Source organism: Zosterops lateralis, assembly GCF_965231275.1.
Source record: "Zosterops lateralis genome assembly, chromosome: 6".
Lineage (NCBI taxonomy): Eukaryota > Metazoa > Chordata > Aves > Passeriformes > Zosteropidae > Zosterops > Zosterops lateralis.
Genome location: NC_139761.1, coordinates 1,854,951 through 1,872,682, shown reverse-complemented (window position 1 = coordinate 1,872,682; position 17,732 = coordinate 1,854,951). Strand labels below are relative to the sequence as shown.

The following is a 17,732-nucleotide window of genomic DNA, read 5'->3' as shown; positions in this document are numbered from 1 at the left end:
CACAGCAGCTCCGGGCCGTGCCGGGGCCATGGCGGGCGCGGGGCGGCTGCACGACCTGGACCTCAGCGCCGAGGAGGCCGAGCGGCTCCGGAGCGCCTTCCGCGACCAGCGCTTCCGCGAGCTGTTCGCAGAATTCGCGGCCGAGCTGAACGACCCCGAGCAGCGGCGGCTGTACGAGGAGGAGGTGGCGGCGCTGGAGCGGGAGCGCGGCGTGGAGGTGCGTTTCGTGCACCCCACACCAGGCTTCGTGCTGCGGACGAGCCAGGAGGGCTCCCGCCGCTGCTACATCAACGTCTGCAGCAACGCGCTGATGGGGGAGCCGCGGGCCCGCGCCGAGCGCGGCGGGCAGCGCTGGGAGCTGCCCTACAGCCTGGCCCCGGGCCGCGAGGAGCTGCGCCGCGCCGGCCGCCGCCGCCTCCTGTACGACGTGGTGTTCCACCCCGCCGCGCTGCGCCTGGCCGCCCGCAGCGCCCGCTTCCGCCGCCTGCTCTGCGACACGGCGCTGGAGGCCGTGGAGAGCCGCTGCGGGGTGCGCCTGGACCGCAACAACGCCACCGTCCTAAAAGGAGTCTCCTACAAGGGCGTCCCGCAGGCGCCCGTCATCCGCTCCCCGCTGCCCGGCGGCGCCCCGAAGCCGCCCGACGACGGGGAGTCCCCGCTGCCGCCTTTCCCTTTCCCCTTCCCGCCCGCCGCCGCCCCGGCACCGCCCGCCGCGCCCCCGCCGCCCCCCGGCCCCACCACGCCGCGCTGGAGCATCCGCCACCGCTCCTACGTGGACCTGCAGGACTACCGGCACTGCCGCGACTCGGCGCCCAGCCCGGTGCCGCGGGAGCTGGTGGTGACGGTGGAGCTGCCGCTGCTGCGCTCGGCCGAGCAGGCGGAGCTGGAGATCCGCGGGCGGGAGCTGCGGCTGGACTCGCGGCGTCCCGCCTACCGCCTGCGCCTGCTCCTCCCCTACGACGTGGACGAGAGCGCCGGGCGGGCCGCCTTCAACCGGGCCCAGCGGCAGCTGCAGGTGACGCTGCCCGTGGTGCTGCCGCCAAACCCGCGGGAACGACCGAATTCGGGCGGGGAGCGGCTGGAGGAGGCCGAGCCCGGTGCCGAGGGGCCGGCGGAGGCAGGGCCGGCGGAGGAGGGCGGCGGGGCGGCTCCACCCCCGGAGCTGGGCCCTGGCGGCGCGGCCCGGAGCACGTGTGGCGGCGGGGAGCCCGGGGATGTACCCGCTGAGGGGCTTTGTGATCCTCCCGCTGCTCCATCTGCCCAGCCCCTCGCTGGAGCACCCGCTGAACTGCCCGTAGAACCACTCTGTGATCCACCCGCTGAACCCCTCACTAAACCCGCTGATCCAGCCTCTGAACTCTTTGCTGACTCCCCCGCTGAACCTGCCACTGATCCAACCACTGACCCCCTCTCTGAACCCTCCACCGAACCCGCCGCTGAACCCCTCACTGAAGCCTCGAGTGAACCCCCTGTTGATCCAGCCTCTGAACCCTTTGCTGACTCCCCCGCTGAACTCCCCACTGAACCTGCTACTGATCCAACCTGTGAACCTCCTGCTGGTCCAACCACTGAGCCCCCCTCTGAACCCTTCCCCGAACCCGCCGCTGAACCCCTCACTGAACCCTCGGGTGAACCCCTTGTTGAACCCCCTGTTGATCCAGCCTCTGAACCCTTTGCTGACTCCCCCGCTGAACCTGCCACTGATCCAACCTGTGAACCTCCTGCTGGTCCAACCACTGACCCCCCCTCTGAACCCTTCCCCGAACCCGCCGCTGCCCCCCCCAGCGAGCCCCCGGCCCCAGCGCTGCCCCGCTCCGGGGCCGCTTCCCCCACCGCCATCCCCGGGCCGGCCATGCCCAGCGGGGACACCCCTCCTCAGGCCTCCGAGGGCCGCCCCAGCCACACGGCCACCTGCCCTCCCTTCCGTGCCCGGCAGGACGAGGCCTCCCTCACCCTGCTGCTGCTGGTGCCCGGCATCCAGCCCCGGAGCCTGCAGGGGGATGTGGGCGCCCATCACTACAGCCTCCGCTTCTGCACCGACACCGCCGCCTTCGCCCTGTTCCTGCGCTTCCCTCCCGCGGCCGCGCTGCTGTCCCCCGAGAGCAGCATCAGCATCTCGGCCCACAACGCCGTGGTGGGGCTCGCCAAAGCCCCCGGCAGCACCGGCCTCTGGGACAGGTTCAGCTTCGGCCTGGACCCCTCCGCTCTGCAGGTAACGCCGGCACCTTCGGGGCGTCGCCTGCCCGAGGTGCCGCTGCTGTTTTGTTTGGCTCAGTGGTGCCTTGGGGAGGTGCGAGGGGAAGATCCGAATTGCTGCTTCCTCCGAGAGCTGCTCCCGGATGTGTCAGTGCCGTGACCTGATTTGTGCGAGTCTTGTATGAGCAGCGCCAGGGTCACACCGTGGAGCTGACACCTCCATCCTTGGAATTGGAGTGACTTCTTGCCTCCCATACCAATTTTTTTTTTTAGGGAAATTCTGGTGATGAATGAAACCGGCGCCTATGTCCTTAGTTTTCACTTTTAAAGCTCTATAAATTGCTCATGCAGCCTGTTCACACAAAGAAAGATCTTTATGATACACCAGGCTCACACACGTGTGCATTCACCATCATGGAGTGCAGTGGGAGTGTCTGTCTGTGTTTTGGGACAGAATTCCCATTTACAGCCACAGGAACACCCATTAATTCAGCCAGAGCAGGACAGCAATCAGCAGCTGTGAACTGTCCCAGTTTGCTGGGGTAAATCTTCACCTGCTCTGTCTGAATATGACTCTAACTTAGTATTTTCTAACTTTATGGATTGTTGGGCAGTGATACTCCCGTGGTGGGGAGAAGGTGAGGTGGCGGCATCCACTGTCCCCAAAGGGATGCCCACCTTGTGACACTCTCTGATCAGCTCCACTCACACAAGTTTTGTGGAGAACCACGTTCCTCTGTGAGCTCAAACTTTCAGACAGTTTCTCATGAGCTGAGATTAAAGCTGCACAGTTCTTGTGTAACCTTCCAGCCATGGGATTTGGAGTTTGGCTGGAGTTGAGAGCACTAAAATCCTCTGCAGTTTGGATGACGTGCCGTGGGAGTGCAAGTCCAGGAAGCTGGCAGGCTTCAGGCACATCCACTGGGATACACTTGGCTTGGAGCAGCCTAATTGCTCCATCCCTGCAACTAGAAATGACTTGTGCATGAGTTTGAAAGGTATTTATCCAATTAGTGTTTGTGCAGCTGAAACCACGTTGAATTTCCCATTTAGCAGCCACACACCTTTTACAACAGCAGCTCCTGTGAAAGGAGGAGCTGATCATTTCGGGGAAGTATCAAAGATGATGAATTTATGGAGAACCACCCACGCTGAGCTGTTTGCAGAGCATTTCCTTTTGCTTTTACCCAAGCAGAAGCCTGCAAGTCTGTGCAAGTGGGGCCACAGAACACTCAGTGCTGCTGCCACGTCAAAAAAGCCACTGTGTAAACTCCTGCCTGTTTTCTGGGCAGGTACAGAGGCTGCCCACGGCATCTGGTGGAGTCCCCATCCCTGGAAATGCTCAAAAAACCTGTGGATGTGGCACTTGAGAACATGGTTTAGTGGTGAACATGATGGGTGGCTGCTCTAATGGTTGGAGTTTGTGATACGGATTTGTTCTTGCAATTGGAGGAACATTTTGTGATTGAAAGTTGTTAAAAGGCCACCCAGTAATGATATTTTTGACTCTGTGAGTTATAAAAACCCCTTGAATGTGCTCATTTTATTATATATTGCAAAATGTTTTGGGTGGAGTAGGAGAAAGAGGTTGGGAATTAGTCATCACCTTCCTGGCCATTCAAGAGGATTCTCCTGGCCTCCAGTCCTTTTGGACACTGGGCCTGCAAATTGAAGCAGGAGAAATGAACTGAAGTAATTTATCCTGTTTGTGCTTTTTTAAACCTGTGCAATTTCCCCAAAGTGCCTGAGAGCTGCACTCGCTCAGAGTGAAGGGAGAAAAATGAATATTTAATTGGAGCCACTATTACGTGCTGCCTTCTGGCCATTAACCATTTGTTCCTGGTCGCTTTTCTTCTGCTTATGTTGATTTCTTCAATTTGTCTGATGCCACCTCGGGGGTTTTTTCTGCCTTGAGTCTCATTCTATAAATCAGAGCTGTGGTTTCTCTCACTGAGACCTGTAACGAGTGGCATCAGTCACTGCTGAGTGCAGAGCAGTGCCCTGTTAATGCCTCCAGGGAGCTTTTGGGGCTGAGGCCAGCAGGAATTTTCTCCTGGGGCAGGAATTTTTTTTCCCAATCTGCTTCTTGGTCATCTTCCTCTCACACAGCAGCCTTGCCAGAGGATGGTGCCTGGCAAAAGTGAAAGTGGAATGGTTTAGGTTGGAGGGGATTTTAAAACTCCACCAATTCCACCCCTTTTGATGGGCAGGGACATCTTCCCCTACCTCAGGTTGTTCCAAGTGTTTTTAACAACTCTGGAATTCCTGCTCTGCTCTATTCTGGGAAGTTGGTTCCTGCTGGAGGTGGAGAGTTGCAGGTTCCTCTCTGGGTTAGTTCAGAGTCTGCCCCTCTTTGGTGCCTCATCATTGTTGAGGCTGCCTGCCCAAATCATTGAATTTACTGCCACTTCCTTCTGGGAGCTTGGTCTGATCCACACATTGGTAGAAGAAGGAGTTGAGAGCTCGTCCTTAGAACACCATGCTTGAAACAGAACTTCAAGAGCTGCTTTTTCCTTTTGTAGTCAGCTGTGCCTGAATCCCCGTGCTGGAAGATGATCTATTCTGAGCTCAGTTTCCATAGATGCCGAGCAGTTGGAATTCCCACCCCAGCAAGTGCCTCTTTTCAGGAAATCTTTACACTGCCCTGCTCCTCCCTGGACTTTAACTGAGAGGAGATTCACTCCTTGGCCAAACCAGAATGTCCACACTGCAGCTGGACTTGGTGGTCTTGGAGGCCTTTTCCATCCTATTGATTCTATGACTCGTTATGGTGACCAGAAATCCTATAAAAGGAAAGATTACATCACTTTGGATGTTGTGGGCTTATTTCAGGGCTTTAAGAGCCACCTTTTGTCACTGCTCTGGTGCTCAGTCATTGCACCAGAGACCACAAGGCTGATCCTTCTCCAGGCCCTGCTTTTCCAGGGCTGATCCTTCTCCAGGCCCTGCTTTTCCAAGGCTGATTCTTCTCCAGGCCCTGCTTTTCCAGGGCTGATCCTTCTCCAGGCCCTGCTTTTCCAAGGCTGATCCTTCTCCAGGCCCTGCTTTTCCAAGGCCGATTCTTCTCCAGGCCCTGCTTTTCCAAGGCCGATCCTTCTCCAGGCCCTGCTTTTCCAAGGCTGATCCTTCTCCAGGCCCTGCTTTTCCAAGGCTGATCCTTCTCCAGGCCCTGCTTTTCCAAGGCTGATCCTTCTCCAGGCCCTGCTTTTCCAAGGCCGATCCTTCTCCAGGCCCTGCTTTTCCAAGGCCGATCCTTCTCCAGGCCCTGCTTTTCCAAGGCTGATCCTTCTCCAGGCCCTGCTTTTCCAAGGCTGATCCTTCTCCAGGCCCTGCTTTTCCAGGGCTGATCCTTCTCCAGGCCCTGCTTTTCCAAGGCCGATTCTTCTCCAGGCCCTGCTTTTCCAAGGCCGATCCTTCTCCAGGCCCTGCTTTTCCAAGGCTGATCCTTCTCCAGGCCCTGCTTTTCCAAGGCTGATCCTTCTCCAGGCCCTGCTTTTCCAAGGCTGATCCTTCTCCAGGCCCTGCTTTTCCAAGGCCGATCCTTCTCCAGGCCCTGCTTTTCCAAGGCCGATCCTTCTCCAGGCCCTGCTTTTCCAAGGCTGATCCTTCTCCAGGCCCTGCTTTTCCAAGGCTGATCCTTCTCCAGGCCCTGCTTTTCCAAGGCTGATCCTTCTCCAGGCCCTGCTTTTCCAGGGCTGATCCTTCTCCAGGCCCTGCTTTTCCAAGGCTGATTCTTCTCCAGGCCCTGCTTTTCCAGGGAATAATCTCAAGACCTGAGGAAGCTGCCTGATTTCCCCACTGCCAAAATCTCTGCTCTTTGCCTCCAAATACCACCCATGGGCTGTGCTCTCTCCATTGCAGTTCACCCTCTCTAACCTTCTCCACCTTTTCTCTAAATCCTGGGAATTCGGACCTGGGAAACTCCTTCATCAGAGAATCCCCCTTCATTTCCAGACAACACAGCCTGGGGAGTAAATGACGAAGGAAGAACAGTTGGGAGTTAAAATAACCATTAATAAAATTTGTGAGCCTTCCAGGCAGGGTTTCTGAGAACGTCCCAGTGTGTCCTGGTTTATGGTAGTGCTTGGAGCTGGGAAATTATGGAAATTGTGCCTTTGGAAAGCACTTGGAATATCTTGGAATGTTTGGCCTCCTGGGGTTAAATGCTCGGTTCCTAGCAGAAATAAAAATCAGTTTTCTGGGGGTGTACTGAGCTGCTGAGACTCGGGGAGCTCAGTTCTGGGAGCATGGGAAACACATTTGGCAGGTAATTAATTTCTGCCAGCACTTTTGGGGTCGTGTCTGCTCATTTTCGTGGGATTAGAAAAAAAGTCTGGTTCATGCAGGAATTCCCTTTTAGGCTGATTCACACCCTTCCTGCCCTTCTCAGAGGCCTGGAATGGTTTGTTCAGAGGATGTGTGCTCAGCCCTCTGGTCAGTTCCCCCTTGCTGGGCAGGGAATTGCAGCCAGCCCATCCCTTTTCCTAAAAGACCCCTCAGATCTCCTGGAGAATATCAGGATTTAACTCACATAAACCCCCATGGGGCTCCAGAGAACAGCAGGGAGCAGAGCAAAACAGAGGAAATATTTCCTCTGCTTTCCTATGCATTGCTTTTTTTTTTTTTTTTTTTTTTTTTTTTTTTTTTTTTTTTTTTTTTTTTAACATTTACAGGCTGAAAAAGATTATAGTGAACATTCCTGAGGAGTTCATGGTTGGAGCTGAGTCTGAGTTATGCTCTGTGTGAGGGATCCAAATGGGAATTGCTCAGAGATAGGGAAGTTTTGTTTAACTTTTCTGGGAGCGTTGAGGCCTCCATACAGGATGTTCTACATGGATGTGATTTTTCTGCTTGGCTCAGCCACCAGTGCCTTGTGAAGGGGAGCTCCTGGTGCTTTTTCCTTCAGAAAGCAGCTGGTAAAAAAAGATGTGGAGCTGTTGGAGCAAATCCAGAGAGGCCACAGAGCTGCTCCAAGGGCTCTGGAGCCAGGCTGGGAGAGCTGGGAATGTTCCCCTGGAGAGGAGAAGCTCCAGGGAGAGCTCAGAGCCCCTGGCAGGGCCTGAAGGGGCTCCAGGAGAGCTGGAGAGGGACTGGGGACAAGGGATGGAGGGACAGGACACAGGGAATGGCTTTAGGCTGGGAAAGGGGAGATTTGGGTGGGATATTGGGAAGGAATTCCTGGCTGGGAGAGGAATTGAGCAGAGGTCACAGAGTGTCACACTCATTTATCATTGAACCCCAGACTAGTTTGGGTTAAAGGGACCTTAAATCCCACTCAGTGTCACCCCTGCCATGGCAGGGACACCTCCCACTGTCCCTAATGTCCAACCTGGCCTTGGGCACTGCCAGGGATCCAGGGGCAGCCACAGCAAATCTGGGAATTCTATTCCAGGGCATCACTCCCCTCATACCCAAGAATTCCCAATATCCCATCTAAATTTCCCGACATCCCTTTGTGTGGAGCTCTGGCTGGCAGAGTTTTGTTGCTCCTGGCACTGGGACCATGTGGAAAAGGCCAAGGGCTGGAAGTGCCCTCATGCTCAGAATTTGGGCTCTTGTGGATAAATGTTTGCTTTGGTTGGAGAGTCAACCAAGCATGAAACCTTGAGAGCTGTGCTGGGCAGTGTAAGACACGGATGTTGGAAACCTTTGCCACCTTTCCTGGAGAAATCCATCCTGGGGAGCTGCTTTGCCCTCATTTCCAAGCTGTTTTGTGGAGTTGTTACACAGTTTCTTTGAGAGGCAGGGTTATAATTTTCAATTTCCAAGCTACTATAAAGTGCTGTAATAATCAGGGGTTACTTCTAAAGAGATGCTGCTGGAAACTGGGGCTGTTGAATGTAATCCTCCAACAGTTTATTTTTGGTTCAGTTAATTCTGTGCTCAGCATTTCGAGACTCTTGGCAAGTTTTTTTTGGGAGGTCAGAGAAGGACAAAGAAGGAGAACACAACAAACTTATTATTTCCCATTTTTCAAAGTAATCTCTTTCCCAAGCTACATTAAGGACCATAATTAGTTTGCTTCTGCTATAAAACAAACTAATTTCTGGATAGTCTTTAATTGGTAGCTGCATTTTGGGAATAACGTGACTACACAACAGTTATGTCAGGAAACATTATTAACCTACTGATGAAGCTCATCAAAGCTGCTTTGGAGCTGTTTCATCTTGAGCATTGTGAGCAACTCGGAAAAGTTTTCATTTCACTCCATGTACCAAAACTTTGAGCTTTAAATTCTCAAGTCTCAGAGCTGGTTTTCACTGGGACCTCACAAATTCAGAGGTCAGAAAATCCAGATCCTTTTCCATATTGGCACGAATTGTTGGGTTTTGATGAGAGAGGTTGTGGCTGCCCCATCCCTGGAATTGTCCCAGGCCAGTTTGGATGGGCTTTGGAGCAGCCTGGGGCACTGGAAAGGGTTGGAACTGGATGGGATTTAAATCACTCTGAGAATTCCCTGCTCCTCTCTCATTACAGGAGCCACAAAAATAATCCAAGCCTGAAATCTGTCCTGCTTTTAAACTCACAGCCTGTGTGGGAGGTAACTGTGGATGGAAACTGTCTTCAGTTTGGATGAGTGGAGGCAGAATAAACCCATTTGGGTGCTGAGGGCAGCATGAGGAGCCGGGCTCTGCCTGTGAGACACAAGGACAGCTTTGGATGATGAAGTGTTCCACAGACCAAAGTCATCCCTGCTAACGTTTATGTTAATTTGGTCTCACTTTAGTCACAGGGAGAAATGAATGTGTACCAAACAGCAGATGACAGCGTGTGCAGGGAAAAACAAATTAAATTCGAAGTTGCTAAGAGAGCATCATAAATACCAGAAAATAAACGGCTTAAATTGAAGAATTATTTTACAGGGTCATTGAAATCAGCTGCAGATGGTTGTCCTCTGTTTGCTCTGGCTCAGAAGGCAGAGCAGGCTTTAGAATAAATTCCTGAATCATTTTTTTTTTCCCAAGGTCTGTGCTCTGATAACATCTGCAGTAATATAAATGCCTCGGTGTGTGCTCCCCGTGAATGCAAAGGCTGAGTTACAGTGGCTGGTGGAACAGGCTAATGATAATCACCTTATTGACAACAAACACATCCCAGGTCCTTGATTTATGGCAGGCCACGGGGTAGGGATGGGATAAAATGGTAAATACAGGAATTTGGTGTTGGGCTGGGGTGAAACTTGGGAAAATTGGTCTGCAGTAATGAGTCTGAATTAACAGAGCAACACCACATTTAGTTACTTTTCTATCCTCATTTAAAGTACTGATTAATCATGGAATTATAAAAGATCCTGAGCTGGAAGGGACCCACAGGGATCATCCAGTGCAGCTCCTGAGCCTGCACAGACACCCCAAAAATCCCACCCTGGGCATTCCTGGCTGTCCAAACACTCCTGGAGCTCTGGCAGCCTCGGGAATGTCACCATTGCCCAACACCCTCTGGGGGAAAAACCTTTCCCTGCTAATAGACCTCCCACTCAGTTTTTCTTTGGTAACAACATTTTCTGTGAAGAAAACAAATCCTTTTGTTTTTAATCAGGAAGAAATTCTCCAGGAAGATTCAGCGCGTTTGTTGCCAAATTGCAAAATCCCGATTGTGCTGAGGAGGAGAGGGTGTCCCTCACACAGCCACGGCTGCCAGATGCAGATTCAGAGGGAAAAGGGATTATTTTCCTCATTTTATGGAGGAAAAGTAGGATGGGACATGGAGCAACCTGGTCTAGGGGAAAGTAATGAAAGGTCCTGAAATAAAATAATAATAAATAATAATAAAAGGTCCTCCCATGGGAGGAGGTTGGAATGAGATGAGCTGTAAGGTCCCTTCCAACCCAAACCAGTGATTCCCCGACTTTCATTTTTCAGCTGGGGGAGGAGGGCTGTGCTTTGCTCTCCCTGGAAGTGCAGGCAGGGCACCAAAATCCCAAACCCCCTCCAGGGGAGGCTGAGCTCTCTGTCTGTTGCTCTGTGGGCCAAGAAATCTGGGACAGAAGTGGGAATTCTTCTCTGAGCCGCCCAAGGATGGAGTTCAGGAGCTTTGTGAGAGTTTTGGTGCTGCACAGATTTTGTGTCTGCAGCCCCAGCCTTGTTCCTGTACTCTGACACCTTCCCCTGAACTCTGCAGAGTATTTCCACAGCCTGAAGCTCTGGCAGGCAGGAGAGGAGGCAGCACCAGGGAATAAGAATTTTAGGCTTTGCATGCAGAAATGCAAAGAGCAGGGATGTTCTGAGAGGGTTTGCAGTCAGGGCAGCTCTGCTGCACTTTAATCTCTCCCCAAACCATCCCAGCATCCAGTGCTGGCTCTTTGCCTGGATTGTAATCTTCCTGGATAGAAAATGAATCCAATCCTCTGCCTTTAAAAACCAACAGTACGTGTGTTATGACTTTCCATATTGTGATTTCTAGTTTAACTAGTGGGAAAAAAATAGGACTCTGGCTTATTTTTCCAATCCTGGTTTGGATTTTTTTTTTTTTTTCAAGATGAGAGTTAAATTTTGTACCTCAGACACAATGTGACATCTGGCTGTGCATAAGGCTCCATCCACAGGGGGCCAAAAATGTGCAGAATTGCCTTTTTTGCCTCTCGGTCTGCAAGATGTCAGTGATAATTGAATTTAACTTTGATTGGATTGACAAGAGGGTTGAACTGGACCGAGAAATTGGAAAGTGTGACTTGATGTGGAAGAGTTGCAACTCGTCCCTGATATTTCCAATTAAAAAGGGAAGGTAATTCCCAGAACTTAAACTACTCCTCTAGGTCAGACCATTTTTATTGTGTCTGTCCTCACCCTCAGCCTACACAGAGGATGTAGGAATAACACCAGGACAGGGAAAACTCTGCAGTTCCTATGAAACAGCCCCTCCAGGATAGATTTTAGGACCTTTAATTACCTGTAACTGATTTAAATCTCCAAACCTGTAGCAGCACGTTTCAGGTTGTTTATGGAGAGCCTGGAAACACACCCCAGGCTATGTCTCTGCCTGTGGATTCCTCTCCTTGTTGGTTTTGTTTTTCCCCAACTGGCTTTTCTGCCTGGAGATCAGAGCAGCCTCAGTGGTTGGGTGTGAAATGGATCCAGCCCTGAGGGCTCCAGATCTGATCTTGGAGTGAAGATCCCGCAGTGCCTCTCCAGGGAGGTGTTTGTGTTTTCCTAGACAGACAAGAGGCAAACCCACAACAGTCTAACACCTTCCTGCTGTTAAGGCAGGTGAGGATGGTGGAGTGAGCTTGGTACAAACCAGTTTTCAGAGAGTCTAAATCTATGTTTTAGTCACCCATCCAAAGAGAGAAATAATATCTCTTATATTTTTACTTTCAAGCAAAATCAGCTAAGCACTGGTCTTAATTAATTTCACCTTCTTTGAATGTCTGGCTTAGAATTTCCCTGTCAAGACCTGAGTGTGCTGTGAAACTTGGGAATTGCTGTCCTGGCTTTCTTTGCAGTGAGTTTTTAGCTCCAATGCCTCTGAAGTTTAGCACAGAAAGAACTTAACCTGCTGTTTTGTCTCTTTTTCTTTAGGAAAGGTTGTTTGTCAGCGAGGAGAACGTTGATGGATTTCTAGGCACTGCTTTCTGCCCTTCCCCTTGCTCCCAATCAGCACTGGAAAGGGAGCCATTAATTGAAGTGCTGGATGTTACTGAGGACAGAATTCAAATCAGGGTGGAGGTAAGGATCCAGGAACAGCACAGGCTGATTTATGTTCTTCAGCAAGATCCTATCAAATCCCACTGAAACAGCTTTGTTCCTGTTTTGTCCTGAGGAAGCAGGGAAAACCCAGGACTGGGGTTATTTGTGAGTCTAAATGTCACTTTTCAGAAGTCAACCTTGTGTTTGTGCCATTTAATGTGACCAGAGGAGTGAAACCTCCTCTGTTTCATTGGGAAGATGCAGAACTGTGATCCAATAATTTTAAAAAGTCCTTTTTCCTTGCAGGAATAGCTCATTCACTCAGCCTTATACAGGTAGAGAAATCCTAGAGGGTTTTATCTGGGAAGAATTCTGCCTCATCTTTATTCAATCCATGTATTAGAATACTTGGTGGGTTCCTGTTGTGTAGATAATTAAACATGAGGCTATTAATCTTAAACACTGGTCTCAAATTCAATCCTTGTAGTTTCAGGCCTCATTCAAACTCTTCTTCCTCTGTCTAGAACAATTCAGGCTGTTTCTGGGATTAAACTGTCCTCCCTTGGCAAAATAGATGGACACAGGAAGAAATCAAAATGTTCATTTTATAAGGAGGAAAATCTGAGGTAAAGCCCCCACATTCACTGGGATTTCTGGGGAGGAGCTGTAACCAAAATTCAGGTGAAACTTTTCTTAAAGCAAACATAAAAAGCAGGAAAAAGCAAGTCAGTGCTGTGGCCATGAGCTGGGGCCTGCAGCTGGGGTTAATGTGTAACGTGTAATGGGAGGCAAGTTCAGATGAGGTACATGACCTCTGGAACTGGGCTGGAGGCCCGAGGAGTTTCCCAGAGATTGTGGATCCAGCTTAACTTTCACAGCTGCTGCGGGTTGGACATGAAAAAAATGAAATTCTAAGAGTTGGAGAGCAGATGAGTCTGTTTTGGGACCCTAAAGGCAGCTGAGGTACCTTAAATCATCACATTCCTGCTTCTGTGTGGGGCCAAGAGTTGGAGGTGATGATTCTTGAGGGTCCCTTCCATCCCAGGGTATTCCATGGTCGTGTTCCTTTGGGAGAATTGTCCAGGCTGGGAAGGACTGCCTGGTGTTTCTCGTGTTTCCTGCTGGGGTGAGCAGTGCCTTGGGGGTGTGAGAAAGAGACTCTGTCTCTGAATCCATGAATCCAGCTGCTCTTGGATAGATCCTGACTCTCCACTGACAGGGCCCTATGAATTACCAGCAGTTTCTTTGCCAAAACACCCAGTGGTGGTGAAACTGGGGAAGTGCTGTTTAGACAGCACCTCTCCCAGCTCCTCCTCTCCCGAGGCAAAGGCCAATTCCCAATGAGCTCCACAGGCCAGTAATTGCCCTAATTACAAGGTTCCAACCTTGCACCAAGAGCTGAGATCCCCTGGCTGATCCTGTGCCCGCTGGGATGTGGAGATTTGGGAATTGGGCTGGGTGTGGTGAATGGCTGTGGCTGCTGTGCCTTGGCTGCTGCTCAACGCCATTTCCTAGAGCAGGGGAAACCCTGGGGAGGCCCAGTGACCTCCCTGCCACATTCCCACGTGCCACACAAGAGCAGGAAAACCTCAGCACCCGCTCACTTGGCTTCTACAAGGAGAATCATGGAATCACAACCCGATTTGGAACCTTAAGCATCATCTGCTTCCAAACTCCCTGCCATGGGCAGGGACACTTGTCCAGTTATCCCAGTGCAGCTGAGCTGTTGGAGAAACAAATCTCTCCCATCTTTGCGTGCACAGTTTGTTCCAGCTAGAAAATAATTCATTTCTTTTCCTTGACAGCCACAGGAACGTGATGGAGAAGGAACACTTGGCAGCTCAGGGGGAAAGACCGATATCGACTACCCCGAAACAAAGGCAGAAACAAAGTGTCCCACAGCCGAGGGACGTGCTGCAGGATCCAGCCCAGCTCCCACAGCTGGAACAATGGGAAAAGCAGCCTGTGCTTCACACCATTGTTTGCAGCACGAACCTCCTGCCACCACCAGTTCAGCGATTCCTGGCGGCTCCGGCAGAGAGGAGCCCGATTTAGAAAGTGCTGTTGCAGCAGGAGACACGGCCCCAGCTTCCCCAGGCTGTGGGAAACAAGGAGAAGCGTTGGGGGGTGAGGATGAGGAGGCAGCCCCGGGGCTGGGCAGCAGGACAGGCTCCCCCATCCTGCGGGAGGTGAACCCCGAGGACGGCACCGTGCGCATCCTCCGCGACCACCGGACGCGCTGCCCCGTCGCCTTCCAAAACCCTTTGCTCTACGAGCTGGATTAGCTTCATTGTTTGAGGATTTCCTTCTGTTGTTTGGTGCTTGCTCTGACTTCCATCTGCTTCAGGGCTCAGAGGAGGTCATGGGTTCCCAGTGAAACTGCAACGTCCAAACTTTCTATTGTTAACGGTTTAACAATTTTCTAATCGCAGCCATGGCAGTAATTTTACTTACAAGAAAAGTTGCAGTTGGAGGTGACTCTGAGCTCCTGGAAAAAAAATATGTATCTTTATTGTTTACATAATTTTTTTTATTCTCTTCCCTCGTTTCAGGGATTATTTGTATATCTCCTCGGTCTAATGGTTCCCTCAGGAATTGAGCAGTAGTCATCATTTTCCAAACCTTTCATTTGGTGATAACTGCAGGATTAGACTCGCAGTGATTCTTAGCAATCAAATGAAATTTCTAATTACCCAGAGAAGTCCCAATTAGTCTCCTAGAAATAATCAGCATTTATACCCTGTATTCCATGCTAGTGCTGTGCTTCAGATCTGCAGCACCCAGATATCCCCGGCCGAACAAATTCCATTGCACAGCATCCTCTGGGTGCACGTCTGCTCTGAAGTATTTACAATTGGTGAAATGGAGTCTCTTTGTCCAGATTAGATTTATTTTTCTCCATTTCCCTCGAGTTTCAGCGTTTCTCACCCCCCTAAAGCACAATAACTGAGAGAACATATCTAATAATAAACTTCCTGTTCCCCTTTCTCACTGTGCTGAACCAACTTGTTTCTGTGTGAGAGGTGCTTTAGGGGAGAGTTCATTTTGCCTCCTTCCAGGGCTGCTCTGGCATTGCTGTCACACTTATCTGTGAAACACCAGCTTGGGTGTGTGGTTTCAGAGCTCAGGAGGAGCCACAGCTGCCCAAAACATCTGCCCTGCCCTTCACCATCCTGCTGGAGCTTTGCTGGGCTCAGCTTAACCCAAATCAGCTTTTTGGGAGAGGTCTCTGAGGGTGAGGCACCAGCAACAGCTTCAGCACAGCCCCCACCCAGTGGAACGGAACACGGAGCGATCACCTTGCAAAATTGTGGTTAAATAACCCCTGGAAAAAAAAAAAAAAAAAAAAAAAAAAAGCAGCATTTTCTTTCTCTGACACATTTCTGTGTTCTACAAAAGCTGCTGAGGTGCTTCTGCCACAGCTGAGTTCAAAGAGGAGTGGCATTAAAGCTGCTGTGGCATTCACAGAGTGCTCCATGGCCCCAGCTCAGCCCCTTCCCACCACACACCAGCAGCTTTTACACAGCTCATTTGAAACTACTTTTCTTTTTTTTAAAAAAAATCCAAACAAAAGAGGTGTTGTGCCACCAATTTGCTACTCTTTTCTGCCTCAATTAATGAGTGTCATTAAAAATTTAATGAAGTTAAATGTACACTGCTGGAAGGGGTGATGGCACGTGTCCAGCCCTTGGGATTAAAGAAGAGAAACTCCCCCCTCCCTCCCTCCCTCCCATCCTGACTTTTTAGGAACACCAGATGACATCATCTTTTTTTTGCTGACAATCAAGAACTTCTCTAGTTCTTACAAAACAACGGAATTTTTATTTCAGCAGAACTAAAAAAATCATATATTTATCTACATCATAGTAAAAACAATGAAATTTATTTTTGTTTTTTTTTTTCATCCTTCATATATTCATCGACACAGCGCAACCGAACCGGGACTGGGGGATCGGGTGTGAGGTGACCCCGGGTGGGACCCCAGGCACCACCAGAGCTTTGAAGCACCAAAAAAAGATGCACTTAAAAGTGTTCTCCTCCTCCTCCTCCTCCTCCTCCTCCCAGCAAACACAGCAGCAGGTCACTTTTTGCGTAGGGGCTGCAGCACGTCACCCGTTTTCCAAAACGTGGTTGCCAAACATGAGAGAGAGAGAGAGATGACTATTTTGGGACACCTTTAACAAGACTGTTTATTCAGATTAAAGCAGAAACCAACTGATAAATGCTGTTTATACACGTGCGTGCCTGGAAAAGACACGATGGGACAAGTCAAGGAGAAAAGGCGGCGGCGAGGAGGATCCTCACTGGAGTCTGCGGTAACTCTTACAGAGTTCGTGGTCCCTGATGTCTCCCCAGCCTCCGTTCTTGACGTGAGGGGACAGGGGAGCCATGGAGTACCTTTTACTGACACTCATCGCCTCGGGAAACAGGTACTGTTGGTTGCTGTTCAAGAGAGAATCGATTTTGGCACTCTGGGTGGACGGTCTGCAGGATTTCTTGTGGTGCATGCCACAGTCCCCCGTGTGAAAAATCCTGGGGATTTCGGGAACCAGCACTTTCCAGAACTTTGGAAGACAAGAGACAGTCAAGTGCTGCAGAGTCCAGTCCCAGTTATAATCATCGTAGGTGCAGAAGGCGTCCGTGCACTCGATGAGCTTCTGGTAGGTGTCTCTGCCGAAGGCCATGCCCATGTTGTGCTCCGTGGATTTCCACGTCTTCATCTCCACTTTATCAGCGCGGCCGGCGAATCCTCCCCGCACGGGGCTGTAGGTGCCCAGCGACACGAGCTGGCACTCGGGGCACTCCCGCTGCCGCAGCGCCCACAGCCGCTTCAGGACGTGGTAGAAATCGGGCGCCAGGTAATGATCCTCCTCCAGGAAGAGCACGGGCCCCGCGTGCTCCCGCAGCGCCCGCACGCGCTCCCAGACGAAGTGCAGCTTCCACCACCAGTGGTGCTTGGTCTGGGCGAAGCGAGCCTCGCGGTAGTGCCCGAACGAGTCCGGGAACTCGGCGTTGATGCAGCCCAGGCGCAGCGCCGCCGCCTTGCCCACGTCGCGGGGGCAGTCGCGGGGGTCGTGGCCCGGGAACTCGCGCGGGTACAGCTGGATGCTGAACGGGAAGAAGACCTGCAGCACCGGGCAGAAGTCCACGCGGGCCGCCAGCCGGTTCAGCTCCTCGGCCCACAGGTCGTGGCTGAGCACCAGCAGCACGTTCTCCACGCCCGGCGCCCGGCGCAGCGACTCGAGCAGCAGGCGCAGGTGCTCGGCGCGGTCGTGCACCTGCACCACCAGCACCACGTCGGGCCGCGCCGGGAAGCGCCCGGCGTTCCGCACCGGCTGGTCGAAGTTCAGGCGGTACACCAGCGAGCGGTAACTCAGCGTCGCGTTCTCGGACAGCGCCTCCGACGACACCACCGCGGCCGACGCGTTAGCGGCGGGGCGGCGCGGTACCGGCGGCGGGGGCTCGCTGACCCGCGGCGGTTCCCCGGTGCTACCGGGACCGCCCCGCTGCTGCTGCTGCAGCTGCTGCCGCCGCCGCCCGCCGCCGCCGCCGGTGCCCCAGAGCGCCAGGGCGCAGAGAGCCAGCGCCAGCGCCAGCAGCAGCACCTTGCGCTTGTAGACGCGCAGCCGCATCGTCCCGGCGGCGGCGGCCCCGCTCCGCCGCTCCCGCCGCCGCCGCCGCCGCCGCTCCCGCTCCCAGCGCGCCCGCGCCGCCGCCGCCCCGCGCGCACACGTCGCCGCTCCCCATTGGCCGCCGCCGCTGAGGCCGCGGCCTCGCTATTGGACGGAGGAGGCGTCAATCAAGTCCGCGGCGCTTCCGCCGCGCAGGGGGTGGGCGCGCAGCCGCCGCCGCCGCACCGCGCTCTGATTGGGCGGCGCCCAGAAGGGGCGGGGCCAAGGCGTGAGGCGG

The 17,732-nt window shown here is 52.5% G+C and overlaps 2 protein-coding genes across 2 annotated transcripts; one reads left to right on the top strand and one right to left on the bottom strand.

The window, feature by feature from the left end:
- The first annotated feature begins 2 nt into the window (after positions 1–2).
- On the top strand, positions 3–14,845 carry DNAAF2 (dynein axonemal assembly factor 2). The gene is given in 5 exon segments (XM_083864307.1): positions 3–1,622; positions 1,625–1,628; positions 1,786–2,212; positions 11,715–11,861; positions 13,628–14,845. Coding segments are annotated over 5 exon segments (2,652 nt in total). The 5' UTR covers positions 3–28; the 3' UTR covers positions 14,108–14,845.
- Positions 14,846–15,686: 841 nt separating this feature from the next.
- Positions 15,687–17,455, bottom strand: MGAT2 (alpha-1,6-mannosyl-glycoprotein 2-beta-N-acetylglucosaminyltransferase; the record flags this gene model as incomplete). The annotated part of the gene is made up of 1 exon (XM_083862751.1): positions 15,687–17,455. The coding sequence occupies one exon, from the start codon at positions 17,453–17,455 to the stop codon at positions 16,124–16,126; it is 1,332 nt and encodes a 443-aa protein (XP_083718877.1). The 3' UTR covers positions 15,687–16,123.
- Between the last annotated feature and the right edge of the window lie 277 nt (positions 17,456–17,732).